Source organism: Haplochromis burtoni, unplaced genomic scaffold (assembly GCF_018398535.1).
Source record: "Haplochromis burtoni strain Fernald_Lab_line unplaced genomic scaffold, NCSU_Asbu1 Contig_52, whole genome shotgun sequence".
NCBI classification, from domain to species: Eukaryota; Metazoa; Chordata; class Actinopteri; order Cichliformes; family Cichlidae; genus Haplochromis; species Haplochromis burtoni.
In genome coordinates this window covers 300,183-320,016 of record NW_024582413.1, presented here as the reverse complement: position 1 = coordinate 320,016, position 19,834 = coordinate 300,183, and the positions used below count along the sequence as shown (strand labels likewise).

The 19,834-nt window shown below is 38.2% G+C and overlaps 1 protein-coding gene and 1 long non-coding RNA gene across 4 annotated transcripts in view; one reads left to right on the top strand and one right to left on the bottom strand.

The window, feature by feature from the left end:
- Nucleotides 1-13,614, bottom strand: part of LOC102303518 — a 23,219-nt gene extending 9,605 nt beyond the window's left edge. For both annotated transcript variants that reach the window (XR_315768.3, XR_001336281.2), the window contains exons 1-2: nt 13,311-13,614; nt 8,754-8,860 (exon numbers count right to left, since the gene is read on the bottom strand). This is a non-coding gene — a long non-coding RNA (uncharacterized LOC102303518). The remainder of the gene's footprint in view (nt 1-8,753; nt 8,861-13,310) is intronic.
- A 51-nt stretch (nt 13,615-13,665) lies between these two features.
- tmem98 (transmembrane protein 98) lies at nt 13,666-19,779 on the top strand. 2 transcript variants are annotated; one of them, XM_005921882.2, is made up of 8 exons: nt 13,666-13,788; nt 14,677-14,770; nt 15,617-15,832; nt 17,401-17,532; nt 17,644-17,677; nt 17,953-18,068; nt 18,147-18,206; nt 18,440-19,779. In XM_005921882.2, exons 3-8 carry the CDS (start codon nt 15,702-15,704, stop codon nt 18,639-18,641), a joined length of 675 nt encoding a protein of 224 aa, XP_005921944.1. In that variant the 5' UTR covers nt 13,666-13,788; nt 14,677-14,770; nt 15,617-15,701; the 3' UTR covers nt 18,642-19,779. The 2 variants fall into 2 exon arrangements, with proteins under 2 accessions (XP_005921944.1, XP_005921945.1); XM_005921883.2 differs by having other exon boundaries at nt 13,667-13,788; nt 14,680-14,770.
- Nucleotides 19,780-19,834: the final 55 nt, after the last annotated feature.

Genomic DNA, 19,834 nt, shown 5'->3' with positions numbered 1-19,834 from the left:
CAGAGTGTAATTTATTTCTGCTGTAAAGTTGGACATTTTAATATGGGGATCAGCCACAAGTGCAGTTTTATTTCTAAGATTAGAGAGATCTCATCATCTAATAAATGCATGTAAAATATTCACACAGCCCAAAACAGAACTAAAAATGTAAGCTTTGAGTGCAGTAAACTTTAGTGTTTTTAAATTTTCTCTCTTCATGCTCGGGATTATTAAATTTGATCCTTTGACGTGCATGCAGGAAAAACACTTGACATGTTGCATTCATACCTAACGTGTATGTAACCTGCATGGAAAACTTGAGTTGTAAGTAACAGATTAACAAATACTTAGTAGAAATTTTTCATTTGCACTGCTAAGCTTTAGCTGCTGATAAGCAAGTAGTTTATATACAGAAAATCTTTCCAAAAAAACTTTTCATTTGGGTTACTTTTACATTTGCTAATATATTCCAATTCACTTGCACCTTTCGTGCATCACTGTCTATGAACGTTGCTTTGTTGACTACAAAAACATTTGGAACGAAGGAGAGCTTCAACTCAGCCTTTGAGAGTTTTCATAACATTCCAGGGCCAATTAGGAAAGTTCTGCAGCAACAAAGCTGAGATGAAACCTTCTTCCATCATATGTATGCTTAGCATTACTAATGAGTACCACTCTAAAAATGTTAGTGAAAAGCTCCAAAACACATGAACAGCATTCCACAGAACCCCCTACAGCTGATTTATGATGTGAGACTCAGAGATAACTGAACAACAAAAGCTTCCAAATGACTTTTTTCCTTTACATTAATATTTTAATGTTAATATTTTGACTGCAGTTTAAGAACAGCTGCATGCACAGAGGGAGCCTGCAATAACTGCACAGGAAAACCATGACACAAAGCAATCAAAAAGATCCTTTTATAAATATGCAGGTGCATACTAAATGAGCATGGCACGAGTTTCTTGTGGGACTGTGTGTTTTAATGTGTGCTGGTAAACAGTGACTGTGACTCATTTGGCCCTGGGTGGCCCTGTCAGGCCTCTTTTCTTGCCACTGACTGAATGCTGCTGGTTCTGTAAACATAGACAAATGTATCCTACAGGAGTGCCGCCCTGCAGCTCCCCCATGCCTCAAACTAATGAATTTTTAAAGACAGCATCAATCAAACTGCAGGCCAGATCAATAGACCATAGAGTGGATTTCGTCAGCACTGCGGAGAAAGGTTTTTGGTATAAACATTGTTTCCACTGTCAAGCGACAAGCACCCTTTCACTTCAGCCAAGCTCCACAGTTACCAAGGCAGTCAACCAAGAGTATAGCAACAGGACTAAGGCTGCTATGTCCAGTAATAGAATCTTATTAAAGAGCTTAAGTGCTTATGATGGCAGGGTGTCTTCTACACAGTACTGTTTGTCTGGCAACATGGTTAATTAGGACATCTGATATCCACTCAGTCAGACCTTCACCACAGTAGCTATTGACCATCATCCATTTCATTTAATTAGAATTACAGCTGAGCCTGGGCTTGTCCAGCAGTGTCATTAACTAGCAGCGTACCAGCAGCGATTTACCAAGAAATCAATACACATTTATTTGGATGATTTGAGTATTTGGCACAAACTGAGCTACCACACACAGAGCATTGCCAGTGTTTTTATTTTCTTTTAAGTCATAGATGGCAAAGTGTACTTGTGGCTACAGATGCAATAAATGGGTGGAAAAATATGAGACAAAGATATAAAACTTCCAACATACACAAGTGGAAAAGGCATGTAAACCTTCAGTGATAAATGTGAAGGTAAAATTAGGATTAAGCGTTTTCAGTGGAATGTCAGTGACGTGTGAGTGAGTGCCCTGCTTTTAAGTAGATAACACCGATCTATTTAAAAAAAAAAAAAAAAAAAAGTCCAATCTTCACAACACATATCTAATGATGTGGCATGTCACTTCAGAAAGTGGCTTATTTTTGTTAGGCTGGAAAAGGTTATAAAACCATAACAAAAGAGTCTCGACCAATTTGCAATCAGACTGTGCACAAATGAAAGAAGTTAAAGTCCTTTGTTAACCTCCACAGAAGTGGTCGGCGAACTAATATGACTTCAAGAGCAGGGCTTGCAGCAGTCTGGGAGATCACAAAGGAACCCAGGACAGCTTCAAAGCAACTAAAAGCCTCTCTAACATTGTATAATTCCAGGAGACTGCTGTCCATCTGCAGATTTCTAAAGATTTCCCTTTTAAGAGCCAGATTGTTTGAGAAATATTTTATTTTAAATTGAGGCTAAAACACAACTTTTTAGGTTTAAATGAGAAGCAGTGAAAGGAAAACACTGCAGTCTAGTAGCGTTTTCCTTCTTTGAAACCATTCCGTAAGTGGCTTTCTTATGATTTGTTTATGTGCTGATGCATGCATGAGCCAGCACTACCTGCCATAACTCAATTTTGAATTAAACCAGCAAATTATAAGGAAAAATTAACAACTTAAAGGTAATGCAAGTTGTGCTATAACAACACAAATCACACAAGCTATTCCACTAAAAAATGGTTACAGCAGAATAAAGTTGATGTTTTGGAAAGGTTACAAATGCTGTAAGAAAGTCTGAAACAAGCAGCTCAAATCCCTCCTATCTGATGTGCAGGAATAATAGACAGTTACAGGAAATGCTGAGCAGCAATTTTGGTATAACAACTCAGTTCTGCCATATAGTGAATGCAAAGGTTCACATACAGAGTTATAATACTGTATCATACTTCTCCTTAAGGAATTAAAAGTCTCCAAAGTTGTTTTTTCCCCCCATTTATTAAACTGGGTTCTATTTTTCAGGCTGTGTTAAAATCGGACTAATTTTTTGGTCTATATTAGTGTCGACAGACCGAAACTTCTGGACAGTCCACAAACGTCGCCATATAGAAAAAAACAATTACAGAGATTTAAAAGAACATTTAAAGATTAAACTAAAGATAAAATTAAGGTAAGTCATAACTTTCAGTAAATCTGAATAACAATAAATTCCAGTTACATATTTTACTTATTAAAGCATATGATGTCCACAAATGTCAGCAGTTCCTATATCCAACCTACTTTCATGAATACTAAACAGATGGTAATGCTATTAAGTTGGTAAAGAAATCTCACGCAGGCCTAGCTGCCAACTTTTAAATGTTGACTGGCAATACAAGTGATTTTGAATTTTCCAATATTTTTTTCATCTTCTTACTCCTTATATTTCACAAAGCTTTAATGTATTCATACTGGATAATTATGGTTATTACTAGTCTAGTCTAAGCAATCTAGTTTAAAAGCATGGTACCAATTTCGGGTTAACTCTGCATTATGTTAATTTATCCATCCGTGCAGGTCCATCCACTCTAACTTCCTATATGAATAGTAAAGTAGTGGATCTATCAATTTAAAGTCTTGGCTTTCTCATCTTCTCACTCTCCCTTCGGGTTTTGGGAAGCAAGAAATTGCTTAAAGATTAAGGACAGAATCTAAGCAGGAAGCAATTTCTCAGCTCTCTGGTGCAGTGATAAGAAATCGAGACGGGAGTAATCCCTTATATCAAATTTGATTCAATTTAATACAATTAGATGTAAATGTTGGGAGGAATACAAAAGAGGCAATATCATCAAAAAAGATAAATGGACAGAGACGTGCAGTTAGAAAATGAAGTGAAATGAGAAAGAAAGTAAGTAGAAATATTCTTTGTTAGTTGTATTACTTTTCAGTCATAGTGTCTATTAAAAAGCAAAAGTAAACTGCTGAGGAATTGGAAATATGGAAAATGTACACAGAGCTCACAGAAATAACGGGCTAATTGGGGAACACAGTAGACAGATGTCTTAATAAAAACACACAGTTCTGCCTGCAAGCTGGAAATCCCATGTGAAGTCAGGAGGAACAAAGGACAGGGTCAAAGCACGTGGACGGTTCAAAAAGCTGGAGGCTCTATACAACGCTGAACAAAGAACAATTTCCAGGACGCCCTTGTCCTATAATTTCCCTGCCTTTAATAAAAAACATATTTGAGATATTCCAAGTCTGCAGTGACTTGATCTCGACTCTGATTTCAAAATTACATTTCAGCCTTTTGCCTCTGGTTCACAGAAACTGCATTCCCCATGATAATGTTTATTAAGAAAAAAGAAACTCACAAAGACCACAGTCGGGTGAAGATCTAAAAAAAACCTCCTCTGATAAATGACTTACGTTGTATGTAAGCTTTACAAATGTGAAGTGAATTTTCTGCTGGTTACGTCGAATTACAGCAGGCTTCGCCTCAGATGAGTGAACAGAGCGTAAAAACTGAATGTCTGCAGAGGCAGGACCGCATTAACCATCTGAAATGAGTAGTTCTACTACTGTAACGTGGATTCAAACACAGCACCAGAGTTTCTGTATGCGTCTTTTAAAACTTATATACAGTGTGCATTTAAAGTAGACACGTGACTGATGACATCAATCATTAAATTGTCCTCGAAAAGGATTTTTGGGTCAATTTTCATAACTAAAATGTAATATTAATTCAATATACATGTTTCATGTAGTGCTATCCATCTATTATAATGCTGATTGTGTGGTGGCACAGGCCCATGTTAATTAGTGGACTTTCCTTTTCTTTCCTCTTTTATTTCTTCATACAAGTCTTTCAAGTTGTTTTTATGTTTGAAATGGGTAAATGCAGAAAACAATTAGATAACTAAACTAAACATTTTTCTAAAAATATAATATAAAATAAAATACTAATGCCAAAATGCCAATCACTAATCATTTTGGTCCTCAGACAAAGCAAGGGGTCAATTTAGGTCTGGTGGGTCACCGGTTTGTAATACACGAGCAGAAAACCTGCAGAGTGCACAAAATCAGAACCTCCACTAAACACAAAATGATCATAATTAATACACCTGTGCTTTCCTTCTGTGAGACGATAAATTGTCTATTATTGTATTCTCTCACATTAAATGTGACTCAGTGCCTTTAATATTATTGCACAAATATACAATAAAAAACTGAATTCTCCTTTTTAAAGTAGATTTTAGCTCAGCCTAAAGAGAAACAAAGAGACAGTAGGCTCAGAGAGCAGCAGCGCAATAAAGAAAATAGCTGGTTTCACTCTAAAATGATCATCTACACACATATCACACTGGCATCAAACTATTAAGATAGATGTCATTTATGATGGCAACAAGCATTTACAATTTACTTTATTAGGTGCACCTGTTTAACTAGTAGGAAAGATGAGAAAGCAGAAAAGCCATGATCACTGGTGTCAGACGGACTGGTTTGAGCATTTTAGAAACTATTGATCTGCTGGGATTTTCCTGCACAAACATCTCTGGCGTTTACAGATAATGGTCAAAGAAATCCACTGAATGCACAATAAAAACCCTGAACATGGGTTATGCAAACAGAAGCCCATGTGAGGTGTCACTTTTATCAGCTAAGCATTGTTTAAATGCCACAGTTAACCCGAGTATTGTTCCTGACCATGTCCACCAGTTTGATAACTGGACTGCTTCTTATATAGCACTTTTCTACTCTCCCGGAATACTCAAAGCCACAGTGACCCAGTCACACAAGCACTGTCTTCCAAGTTTCTTAGTGATTCCTAACTACCATTCATACACATTGGACACGTCGGAGAGCAATTTGGGGTTAGTATCTTGTCCAAGGATACTTGGCATGCAGACTGGAGGAGCCAGGGATCGAACCAATAACCTTCCAATCAGTAGATGACCTGCTCTGCCTCCTGAGCTACATCTTCTGATAGCTTCTTCCAACAGGACAAAACATCATGTCACAAGGCTCAAATCATCTCAAACTGGTTTCCTGGACATGACAGTGAGTTCACTGCACGCCACTGTACACAGTCACCAGATCGCAATCCGGTAGAGCACCTTTTTGATGTGGGGGAATGGCATTTACATCATGGATATGCAGCCAACAAATATGCAGCAACTATGTGATGCTATCATGTCAATATGGACCAAAATGTCTGAAGAATCGTCAGCTTGTTGGCTCTATCCAGTTTAAAAAAAAAAATACAAAATAAAACAACTATCATTTACACAGTGCAGAAGACAGAGTTAAGAGATAAATAGTGCCATGGTGCATTACAACAGATTTTTTTTTTGCATTATGCATTAGATATGTAAACAGTTTTCTACTATAAGTGCCACCTCTCACACTCCTGGCTTTCCTGTGCCTTGCTAAAATTTAGGATGCTTCAAACCCATTTTTCCCCTTTTAAATGTAGGGAAGACACCATGCTTATATTAACTGCCCTGTGCACAGATTCAGTAGCTGAGACACACGTGCACGCACGCACACACACACACACACACCAATCCAATCATTTCTACTGTGAGGATATTTTCATTTTCACATTTGTAAAAGTACACCCTAAAAGCTGTTAAGCACACCAATGTAGAATCTGGTCTCTCTAATCAATAAAGACTAAATATGACAAAAGGCAACCTGGTAACATTGAAGGCACATTTTATTGAACCAAAATTTGCTTGAGGGACTTATTGCACAATTACTGTGGTGTTGTTAGACAAATCATCATTACACATGGACAGAATTTTCAATGTTTGTGAAACCTTATATCAATAGAAGCCTTTATAGAAATGACCCTCTCTCAAATATGCCAGTCCTCGTTTATTCCTGAGCCAGTTTGTTCAAATGAATCTCCTAAAAAAGAACCTTTATTCTGGTGGTATTTACAAGATGGCAATTCACATTTTTAGTATTTAAGGTCAGGTCACATGATGGTATTTCGAATACATGTAATCTACAAATACTAGAATCATGCAGTACCCTAAAATCACCCTTTAATCTGCAGCAAAAGCAACAAAACACTTGCCTTTTTTCTCTGTTTGCCTGCCAAAAAAGGGATTTCTGCACTACTGAGGAGACTAGGATGAGCACAATAAAGAAGCAGAGCCGTTTGGCTAAAAGCCTGCTCCATTCTGTGATTCTCAAGGACAATTCTATGTCCTATCCTCCACCGATTCCTGCACCCTTTATCTAAGCCCACCCTACCAAGCTCCATTGTGTTGTTCTCAGTTCCTGCAATTCCAGCTGCTTATAAATCAGAAAGCCATGTAAGCCTTTGGAGCAGCAGGGGCTGTAGATCCCTGGAGTAAAGCTGGGAACATTCAAGAAAAAAAGTTTTTCTTTGGGTCTCTCTCTTTTTAAGTTCCTCGTCACAGAAAATTGTCTTTTTAAACATTTGAAAAGCTAAAAGAATTTTATAAGCAGCACAGGTCTTATAAAATAGGGTCATTAAAGGCAAAGTATATCATATGGTAGCTCTATGTGGAAATACTCGATATATCGATTCCAGTGATTCAGTCACGCCCAGCCATAGTTTACATGATGAGCTGAAACATTCTGTTCAGTTCAGGAAGAAAACACAGCAAATAAAGATAAACCTTTATTCTGTTCTTGTTGTCCATATAACAAAGCCTTCCACCATTAATAACAGATATAGTGCCCTGGCACCAGGGACCTCTAGATCAAACTTATTCTTTATAATAAATTGTTATGACGAGGTAACTAAAGCTTGCTTTCTATTCAAGTTGAGCACTTTCTACTACAAATCTCATTTACCCAGAGCTTTTATCTATATTTTTCTAATGTGCACATACAAATGCATCAAAATGTAAAGTTGCATTCAGGGGGAGACTACGGGTTCAGTACTTCAACATGCAGACTTGGAGACTTCACTATACAGACTGGAAGAGCTGGGGGATTGATCAACTGACCTTCCAATTGATAGATTACCCACTCTACCATCTGAGTCACAGCTGGAATTGAGGAACATAGAGGCCTGAACTACCTGCAACAGCAACTTCTGTATGAATGACACCAAATGTACCTTCTCTAAAGGAAAACATTGAGTCTGGCTTTGGTTTGAAAGTAGCTTAGGAGAACAAACAGTTCTGGTAACACCTGTTCAAGTCCCTGGGGAATTAGATACCATCCAAGCCTTTATATTTTTACAGTTTTTATTTTCAACACCAATAATGACTGATGTAATGTAACAGTCTGTCAGCACTGATAATCTTCTCGCAGTGGTCCTTAATTTCCTTGGAATCCTGTTTCAGTCTCTGCTTCACTGTATAGTGCATGAAGCAAAGATTTCTCCATTGTATATAAGCTCATTAAAGACTGGACTGACTTGCTTGTTTTTGTTGGAATGCATTTCACTGTTTGGGCTGTTTTTGCTTCTTTTTAAATGGCATTTATATGTTCAGAAAACTAATGTACACATGTGTCTAGACCAATCACAGTACAGCTACATTATTCAACGACCCCGTTTGGCTGAACAAGCACAAACTCCACCGGAGTGTTCAGTGTGTGCTCCCAACTTGTTTTCACTGCCCCCAAGTGGCTGAAAAAAGTGCCCTGACACAAGCCCCTTCAAGGGTCACAGGCTCCACATTTTTCCCATGCAAGTAATTCACTAAATTGTTAAAGGCACTACACAGAATTTGTGACTACTGGCTGAAATCAATAGACCATCTCATTCAACTGAAAGATCCACAAATCTTGTAACTTAAAATAAAAACTGCAAGCTGCAAATACATTCAATCCTCTTTGTATTGATGATAGAAGTGGAGTTGTTAAGGACTTCTTTTTTCTTTTTTTTTTGGCCAACATGTCTAATGTGTAATGATTCTTAAAATACATAAACTCATCTCATGTAACGAGCATTCTCAAACCACTTCAGGTCACTGGGACATTTGGGTTTGCACTTTACTCTTACCTTTTGCACAACATGTTTTGAAGTAAAGCCTCTCTTGTTGTATTTCTGCTTCCCCTGCATTTCTGATACAGATGGTGCTGTCATGCTTTCCTCCCAGCTTCAGAGTGCTGATAAAACAGAGAAAACAAAACTTTTTTTCCTTAAATCTGGGAAGCAATACCACCCCCGCTAAACACACAAGACAGGCATAGAGAATACAATAGGGGGTAGACTGGACAATAACATTTTCCATTATATTGCTGGAGGTGCTTGTAACATTTTTTTCATCTTTATTTCCAAGCAAACACATTCTCATTTTCTGGCCCGAGCATGTTTGAAAGCAACGGCTCAATTCATATGGGAAAACATAAGGAAAAGTATTAGGTTTGAAAACGTATAGAGAGAGCATTTGATTAAATCTAAAGGATGAAAACAAATTTTATATACCCATTTATGAAAGCACTGAATTTAATTTGAATAAAATAATATAAAATAACCCTGCAAAAAATTGACAAAATAGATTTTCTGCTTAAACAACCGCACCTGCAAGGGAGGCTGATGGAAACATATTTGTATAGCCGCTCTTTCAGCAGCAGGCATCAAACACAAAGACTGTTGTCAACCACTGATGGTGAAAAATGTTTCCCACCGTTTCCGATTAGGAGACAGCGAGGAATAAATAAAAATCACCAGAGCGCTGCTCTAGATCCACAGATTCGCTAAGACCACCCTCAACCATTCATTACAGAAGACAGACGCCCTCCTCTCCACATGTGAACCCTTAATGACCCTCCATCCCCTGCCCGCAGAGCTGCACAGGGCCACAGGAGTCATGAAAGGGCACAGGGGCTGCAAAAGAAAGCACCTCCTCCTTCCATATCAATCAGCTGAAGGTGGATAATCGCCAGCTACTACCCTTCCTTTACATTTATGTTAAGGGTTCAAGGACAATACCAGAAAGACTAACACGGTGTTTCATTATCGTCAGGAATCGGCTCATGTTCTAAGGTGATAGTGAGGAGAAAAAAACAAAAGAGTAGCAAGAGAACTGTGCATTTTTTACAACCTCCTGCCGGCAGCAGGACTCTACAGCTGGTGCACCAGTTTGTTACAAGTTCAGGAAAAAAACATAGCAGATGGAGATTTCTGTTACGATACAGTCCATTGGTTCTGATTATGAACAGCAGGCAAACCTTCCCACATTTTGATAGCACAGTAATTGCTGTTTAAGATTCGAGATTTGAGAGGTAGCTTTAGAAAAATCAGTGAATGTCTTACTAGACAGAACCTTAGCCTCACAATATGTCCACAAGAGAGAGAAAAACGCTTAAATGCAGCTAAATGTAACCTTACACATGGTGCCACTTCAAAGCTGGCTGCTAATGATCATCAAGTATTGCAAAGGTAAGAGTAAAGTTTGCTTTAACAGACATGAGTTGGAGTACTCTACTTCCATGAGAGAAAAGATAAGCAGCTGCCCCCAGGCAAGGTAGATGAATGAGCAGCACATACCGAACGACTTTTTGTGGTTGTGGCTTTGAGATGAAAAATATTTTAGTGAAACTAAGAAAATCGATACTGCGGCTCAGAGTCCAAAAATAAAAAGACTTATTTTAGCCAAAAGCTGGCCTAGTTCTTTCTTGCCAGTCAGTGAATTCACTACTGTGCAGGGATAAACTTCAAAGATGCAGCTATACCAGGATGCAGCACAAACACCTAATGATGCACGGCAGTGACTGACAGGATTGCTCAAACATAAAGCAGCTTTTACTGGCTCTATGCTGAGGTACTCTGCTTTTAATGTTAATTTCCAAATTCAGAATAATCATCTCTGCCAGTGGTATGGATCAGCTCTGATAAAGTAGAACACACAGTGGATGTAAGACATTAATATATGAGAAACACCACCAGACTGGAGTACCAGTGTTGGATTGAATGACAAAAACACATGTTACAACTTTGCACAGGGGCCATGCCTCTTAAGGTTGTACTCTATTAATTATTCTCCAAGTCTGGGATGAGAAATGGCCCTCTACAACTTTAGTATGGACTGAAAGAGCTGCAAAAGTTGCAGGTAGATCATATCATCAGGGGATTTGTCATTTATCAGGGTATTGTGGATTCTTGAAAACTTTAAAGACTTAAGATCCACGTTGTCTTAAAAGTTTTAAATGCCATTCTTTAAAAACAGCCTACTGGCTAAAATTGAGATTGTGCTGTTTCACGGGTCACTAATAAAGGAAATGTATTTATTCAACTCAATAAGGAGAAAGCACACCAATGACTCAATATTCAAAATTAGTTGTAATTAGATATTTAAAAAGAAAGATAATCCTTATATTTTATGATGATTTTAATAGTGAAATGTGTAACTGACCAAAAGTCAGACAAAACAGAACAAAGCAAAACGGACAGCATTTTGACACGTAACGGCAAAAAGCTTTCACAAAACTCCTGTGGTTACATTAATTATGGCTTTAGTCTGCTGTTTGTTAAACAGAGCCACACTATGGCACATGTTTGCTTTTCCAGACGACTGACTGGAATGAAGCCGCTGCTAATTAATGCTATTAGTTCCACCTATGCTTCTCTGGCCATGAAAAATACAGCAAGGGTCTAAAATGCAGATACAGTGGTGAGCGAAGCTAGAGACTTATTTACAGAGCACATTTAAAACCAAAAACGGAAGCGCTGATCCTTTTTAACCCAAATAAAAGTCCACTGTGTAGAAGTGTTTAGTGTAAAAATATAAAGACTTGAAGCACGGCAACAGTTTAAACACTTTAATTATGGAGAATAGTCCATTTTACAAAGTGTAGGCTGTTATATAGGCAGACTGTGAGGTATGACCCTTGGCCTTTTTTAATTTTAAATACATTACTGTCTGATAAGTATTTGTATTGATCTGCACTATAAAGATATGAATATATTCATTTATGTAGCCCAAAGATGCATCACAAGTTTCATGTGGCTATTTAAATATGGGGACAATTGAATTATTGCTGCTTTCAAGTCTTATCTCATCTTTACTTTTATTTTATTTCCTCAGTTTGTTTTCTATATTTCTAATAAATTTAGATTTTATACCATACTGTTCATACGTCTTGAGCCACCCTGCATTTCTTTATATTTTGCTTTCAGCAATTTACTGAAACGTCAAAAAATACATGGAAATACAGTGTATAAAACAACAGCACTTTGATTTGATATGACCAATTTTGTTCTTCAAACCAGCCTGAACTCTCTTGGCAGATTTTCTTGCCATTTCTTCAAGCAGTCAGGAATAGTTCTCCAGGCTTTTTGAAGTACATTCAAAGGTGTTCTTTGGAGGTTGACTGCTTTTTGTTCCATTCTCTGTCAAGATGATCCTACAGTGCTTCAATAATGTTGAGGTCTGGGCTCTGAGGAGACCAATCCACAGTCTTCCATTTTATGTTTCTTTTTTTAAATCCAGGTATGAGTCTGTTGGTTTACAGTCATTACTGCTGAAGAATGGAGCTGTGGCCAATCATGCTTTCCAGATAGTATTGCATGATGGATCGAAAACTGACTGTAGTTTCCTGCATTCATAATTCTATAATTTTTGACAGGATCTCAAAGAGCACTGACAGCGCCTCCACTGTCTTTACAGACACTCATTTTTGTACCACTCTTCTGACTTCCAACTTATACAATGATAATGACATGAATAAAATTCAAAATTGGATTCAGCACTCTGTGAAACCTGCTGACACGGACTTTCATTCCAATTCATTCCAGTGAATTCTGCATAACTCATGCTTGTCTCCCCGTTTCCTTTCCTTTAGAATAGCTTCCTGACGGCCACTCTTCCACTGAGACCATTTCTGATGGGTTTTTGGGAAAGTATTAAACTGAAGCAATTTGTGAACTTGGAAAACTAACTAAGCTAAAATTTAAAAAGAAAAGAAAAGAAAAAATATCCTTAGTTTTAGTATCCATTACTTTGGTAAATAATTGTGTTACCACTTGTCTGACGAGGAATTGACGGATATTTTTAGAGACTGTCTACAAGCCTGAGGTAATGGTTTTCAAATCATTTTGTTTTATTGTAATACTTGTACTGATTTTCCCAAATCTTGTTACTAATATGTGCCCTTCATACAATAATAATTAAAAACTAATTAAAAAAAAAAAACCTAAATATTTGGAAACAATAAAACAACTAAACTGAAACAAGAAAATAAATTCTGTAAACTAATTAAAAATGAACTAAATGAACTAAATGAAAAAATGAAATCAAATAAAAAACGATTAGAAAATATGCTGACACATGTTTTCAACTAATAGCACTTTGGTATTAAAGAGTATTAGGACCACATAGAGGGAAAAAATATATAGTGATCCTTTTTGAGAATAAAGTCGAAATTTCAAGAAAAAAGTCGAAATGTGCAGATAACAGTTGTTTCGAGACAAAATGCTGCAGCTGCGTGATATCAACATTGTAACTGAATATACTAAATGCGATGAAGTACAAATATTTTCCTGCCTGAGTTTAAATGCAGATACATATATAAAGAAAAACGCGCAACAAGTTCTTACATAAATGTAATTAATTACCTTTACAGGTGTATTGGTAACAGCATCACTAGTAGCCCTAGTTTGCTAATTAGCTTCAGCCACTGCAGTAACTTCAGCACGGGACCTGACGGGTGTGGCGAGTCACCTTCGCACAGGTGTTAGATGAGCAGTGAGGGTACGCCACCCAGTGTTAGCTGAACAGCCGTGTGTGTCACACTCGCTGTAGATATATTTCCAAAAGCAGCTTAACAGCCAAGCAAGAGCGCGCCGCACGCACACACGGTTCAAGCCTTCCGCATGCGCGCGAGACTAAACGCTACGCTGTCCGGCGCGCGCTGGGAAAAGTTTGATCATCAGTCACTCACCGACAGCTTCAGCGCTGCGCCTAATGAGCTGCTTTCCTGCGCGTTCACGTGCCAGGTCTGGAGATGTCGGTGCCGTCTCCGCGCTCCCGGCGGCGGAGCGTAAACTGTTTTGTCTCCTCACAGGAAACGACTAAAAGGACAAAAATGTCCAGGTAAGTCACCGGGAAATGCATAATTTGCGATCTTCTTTTAGATCAAAAAGTGGCCTGGGTATTAAAGCGTAACCTTAGAAGTATTTACTAAGTTTTAGCCTTATTTAAAAAGTTAGAAAGTCGATGTTTCTAATTGTGAAACACCGAGAGTAGAAAAGTTTTATTGGGATTTGATTATTAACTGAGAATCAGAGTAGAGGTGTGTCTTCATTGATCTCTTGTTCAAGAAAAGACGATAAGAGCATGAATATGAAAAGGGAACCCAAACTCACATTTGCAGTGGTGATGTTTAATTGCGTTGCTCTTCTCGGCTGTTCTAATGAAGGCCTTGTAGTGTGTGTGTGTCAGTTTTTGTTTAGATGGACTATATGTAGTATTCATAATATTATCACCAGTTCCAGTAACTTTTTAACTTAGGTGTTTAAGTTTTGTTGCTCTTCTTTTTTCCTCTTCGGAAGCCCCGAACAGTTTCCCTTAAAGAGTTACAGCTTGTGCAGTTTTAAAGTACTGACTGAGACATGATTATTCCTCATTACCGAAATGCTGTATTACCCGTGGAAGCTCTTTACTCACACTCTAAACTGGCTCTGTACTTACAATTTTACTTAAGAGGGGGAAAAAATGGCATGGTATTTTTTTATTGACTTTTTATAGAGGGCTACTTTGAGTACAGTTTTTGCTTTTAAGCATATTTACGGGTTTTGCCTGACTTTTGAGATCTAATTAGTTACTGTAGCTGTCAGAAATTTTCACTGAAGTGTAATGAAAAGCTGTGCTGCTGCTCCTATTAACACAGACTGCACTAAGGAATGTGGGAGCGACTCTGTAGAGATTTTCCATGCCCCAAAATACCTCAAATCAATCTGTTTACCTCTGTTTCTCTTTTAGCAGAAGGCTTTACTGATTTTTCAGAAACCACTGGCCTGCGAAAAGACAAAGAGTCAGAAAAGCTCTCAGGCAGGAGAAAGCCCTGTATGATACGGTGAGTGTAACACAAATTAATCTGATTAGAGAATTACAGCATTCCATGGCACACACTCACAATCATCCAGGCAAATATGCAGGTTTGCAATGTTGAAAGTTCAGCTGCCCTGCCTAATAAGCTGTGCTTGTAACCATTTACAAAACCAAATCATTGTTTTTTAAGCGACCTCACAAATAACAAATCAGTTGTGCCACACCTAGAGGCCTGCATTATTATCCAGTGACAGCTGCGCTACAGAGAGTTTGCACACATAATAGTTACCAGGTATGGCAGGGGAAGTTAATGAGTGACTAGACTGGGCAGAGGGTGTATACTTTACAATCTGATAGGCTAAATGCCATCTATATTAAACTGGATGATCCAAAAATACGTCGGTAAGTAGAGGTCAGGAGATTTTCTCTTTTGTTTAGACTGTGAGCTTAGCGACATGTCTGCATGTATATTAGTTACACTATTAATCAAAATGAGTCTTAACAGGCTTTTTCCACGTAGGAACTTTTAAGCTGTTGACTTTGTGATTTGCTACTGAAGATGTTTACCCAGTCTTGGAATAAGACTATGTAAATTGAACAGTCTGTTCCCATTACAAATACTGTTTGAAGTGCAAAACAAAGGGGCAAGTGCACTTAGTATGATTAGATAAGGTTCTCTTTTATGTGTGTATTATAGGTGTACCTAGTTTAGAAAGAGACAAAACATTTATTGTATTCTCCTCTCTGGCATGCCTAAATTGTACTGCAACAAAAATTTGTAAGAGAAATATCCAGAAGTGTTGTGATAATGTCTCTCCTCTGTGTTTTCATTCAATCAAACTAAACCTACCAATTATTCTTTCCACAACAGATGAGCGCCCATCTGTAATTGAGCTTTGGCACTTTTCCCCCTCGACGAGTTGCCATCTACAGGAGCTGTGGGAGCCAGAGTCGCCATGGAGACAGTGGTGATTGTGGCAATCGGGGTACTGGCCACCATATTCCTGGCGTCCTTCGTTGCCCTGGTGGTGGTGTGCAGACACCGCTACTGCCACCCGCACGACTTGCTACACCACTTCGACTCAAAGTCAGTGAATCAGCGCAAAGCCTCTAAATCTATGAGACATGAGTTTCTTCCAGTTGAATTCAGGCTCACAAAACTTTTACCACAATTTTTTGAAGTAAGAGAAATATCCGTACTGTAATTTTCCACAGACTTGATCTGGCATTTTTGTTATATACATAGAACAGTAATAAAATAAAAAACATCCGGTTTTATTCATTTAGAAGTGCACCCTATTTTTTCACTTTGTCTTGGGACTTACCAACATTTGACAAGGCTTGGAAATACTGGGTTGGACCCCATTTACTTTTACAACTACCTGAATTTTTTGTGTTACTTTTTTCCAACTAGTTGCTGGAAACATTACTAAGAGATCTTTCTCCATACTGACATCATAGCATTGCACATTTCCTGCAGATTTGTCAGCTGCACATAGATGATGCAAATCTCCCATTCCCTTAGTGTTATTCTGCTGGAAGTAATCAGTAGATGGGTACACTGTGGTCATAAAGGGAGGGAGATGGTCTGGAAGACTGTGCGGTTTAAATAACTCTCAGTTCGTACCAAGTGGCCCAAAATGTGCCTAAATAAATACCGAACACTCCCTTACATCACTAACCAGAAATGTTTATACAAAGCAGAATAGATCCATGCTTTCTTGGTTTACTCCAAATTCTGACCCTACCATCTGAATGCCACAATGGAAATTGAGACAGACAGTTTTGGTGAGCTTGTGACAATCATAGCCTCAGTTCCCTGTTCTTTGTTGATAGAATGGTACCCAATGTGGTCTTCTGCTGCTGTAGCCCATATGTTGAGTGCATACCACGATTGTAACAAGTAGTTAACTGGGTTACTGTTGCCTTCTTGTCAGCTTAAAACAGTCTGGCTAGTCTCCTCTGACTTCTGGTAGCAACAATGTATTTTCTTCCAGAGAATACTTGCATATTTTCCCTTTTTTAAAAAAAAGATTTTGAACTGTTCTTAGTAAACCCTAAAGATGGTAGTGTGAGAAAGTGCCGGTAGAACAGTGGTTTCTAAAGTACTTGGACCAGCCAGCCTGGAATCAACAACTATTCCATGTTCATTATCACTCAAAGCACCTTTCTTCCCCATTCTGGTCTTCGGTTTGAACTTCATCAGGTCGTCTTGATCATGTTTAAATGCAGTGACGGGTGCAATGCAATCATGTGATTGGCTGATTAGATATCTGGATTAACAAGCAGTTGAAGATGTTTATCTAATAAAGTGTGTGGTAAGTGTAAATCAGGCCTTTCATCATAATAATCTAGGCATGTAGGAATATAATTTGGCCTTAACAAATGAATTTAATATGATTTAAATTAATAACAGTCCATCACCATTTAATCAGATTAAATCTGATTTACAGAGTAGAATACCTCCTTTTAAGGGACATGGTTTGTGTCTGTTCAGCATTTAGTCATTTGGTTTTTAAAAAGTTCTTATTTCTTAAAAAGTTTTTTGATATATTGCAACACATATATGTAAATACTAAATAATCCCCAATCTGCAGTTACTCTCTGCTGTAATGAGTCTTTATTCAGCTTCCTCTTACTTCTGTTGTTTCACAGACCCACAGTGGATCTGATTGGAGCCATGGAGACTCAGAGCGAACCTTCTGAGCTGGAGCTGGATGATGTAGTCATCACTAACCCTCACATTGAAGCAATCTTAGAGAATGAGGACTGGATAGAGGATGCCTCGTATGTCTTACACGTGTCATTGTAGAACTATAGAAGTTTACAGCTTTTATGCATGTACTGTTTTCTGTCAGGGATTGCAAATAATTTCTTGAGTTTTCTTTTCTCCAACAGTGGTTTGGTGTCTCACTGTATCTCTATCCTGAAGGTAACAGAAATATTTAACTTACTGATTTAGCTCTAACTTTAATTTATATGTCTGTTTAGATTAAGTAGGCATATCAAAGTCTTGAAGGGTTTTCTGACTTTAGAATGTCTCGGTTGTCAGCTCCCGTTCGTTTAAGTCACAAAAGCAACTTGTTGTCTACTAAGCATCAAAGTTAAAGTTAAATATTGAGATTTAATGACATTTATGTAATTTTCTAATTGCTAGATGTTATTAACTTGGCTAACTGCTGCTGTTACAATTACTTCCACATATAGATATGCCACACTTTGACTGAAAAGCTGGTTGCGATGACGATGGGCTCAGGGGCAAAAGTTAAAGCACCAGCCAGCCTGAGTGATATTATCACTGTGGCTAAGCGGATCAGCCCAAGGTAACGTGATACACTCTTTATAACTTTATCTTGTAACTAAGATGGACTGACCATCTTTTATCGTTGTCCGTCTCACAGGGTGGATGACGTAGTCAGATCTATGTACCCTCCTCTGGATCCAATCCTCTTGGATGCCAGGTAATTTGATCTGTTTTTCCAGAGAGGTGTGACTTCGATAGCCTAATGCAAAAGACTTTCAGCTTCAGTGATTAGTTAGGTGCCTGAAGAAGCCAGGAGGGAGCAACAACATGACTTGATTTATCTGTAATAATTTTGGAGATGGCCAAATGGATGATAGAGGTTGGGATAAAAATGCTTTTCTTCCTTCAACAGCTCACTGATTTGAATATGATTGTTTTATTCATTCTCAGGGCCACCGCTCTCCTCCTTTCTGTCAGCCACCTGGTCCTGGTCACCCGCAACGCCTGTCACATGTCCGGCAGTTTAGACTGGATTGACCAGTCACTCCATGCGGCGGAAGATCACATGGTGGTTTTGCGAGAAGCAGCACTAGCTTCTGAACCAGAACGATGCATACCTGTAGCTGATGCTCAGAGAGAACAGGCCATCTAAAGCAAACCACCTGGTTTGTCTGAAGAGTCAAAAAGGCACACTACCCAAACTCATTATTCATTCCAGATAAAAGGTTGTGATCATAGATGCAAGGACCATGAAATATTTTTAAAGTAACTTTACTACACCTACCCTACTACACCTGCATAGTGATATTTTCAAAGTAGATCTCTCAGGCTGACACACATACATTTTTATGTAACCCTACAGCAGATATTTTTACAGCAGAATGTCTTTGGAAATGTCTTTGAGTGTGCCATCACTGAGCGGTAGGCCTAAATCCAGCCTAACTAGGCCTGCATAGTCACATGATGGCTTAGTCAGCTAATCCATTTTGAGGAAAATAATACCCATTAGCCAGTGAACCCACACTGGGTGAATTGAAGACTAACCCGAGATGGTTCCAATTTTGGAGGTCAGCTAGTCGTGGACGGTTTTTGTTTTTTTTGTTTTTTTTAAATCCCTCAGATACTCTTATGCTGTTAAAAATCACCCAACTGTGAATTTTCTAAGATCAGCAGCAAAGGATTTAGATATTATTACCACAGAAAAAGATTCTTCTAGTTGTGTTTCTTCCTCTTGAAAGTTTCTAGCCACACTGGCAAATATTAATATTAATTCAGATATTGCAATGCTGGTCTTACAATTAAGCTCTCAGTAGTTTGTTTGGCAAAAAAGAAACGTGTACAGACAGATTGTAGAAGACCCCAAACAATGTTTTAATTCTTTGACTTATTCTTGAGAGATTCCTCAACAACTTACCATGAAAGTTGGTATAAGATGATTATCAAACACAGGCCAAGAATGGCTGATTTCAAGCCAGCCCACTATTGCGGACTGCTCGTCTATTATACATATATTAGCAAATCTTGCATAGGACATGATGTTTAAGGTTGTTGTTACAGTTGCTGCACATGTGCACATCACTTTGCATTGTTCAGTGTCGGACTCAATCTTGTCGGTAGTCATTTAGGAACCTTATTTTCTGTGACAGTAGTTCTCCAGACGTAGAGCCATATTGTAAAATATAAATTACTCTAGATGGGAAAACTTAGCCTAATTAGCAAAGATTAGCATGCTATTATTAGCATGTTACCATTTTCTCTCCAGTGACTCTGGACTTCGTGATTGCTAGACAGTAAGTCAAGAAATGCTGACAACAAAATGAAAAAAGTGTTTCGAACGCAGCCACA

Bases quoted from the DNA above. Each gene is read 5' to 3' on its own strand.
- tmem98 (XM_005921882.2), top strand. From the start codon at position 15,702: ATGGAGACAGTGGTGATTGTGGCAATCGGGGTACTGGCCACCATATTC. The intron at 17,533-17,643 runs GTATGTCTTACA...TTTCTCCAACAG, and splicing joins GACTGGATAGAGGATGCCTC to TGGTTTGGTGTCTCACTGTA. The intron at 18,207-18,439 runs GTAATTTGATCT...ATTCATTCTCAG, and splicing joins CCAATCCTCTTGGATGCCAG to GGCCACCGCTCTCCTCCTTT.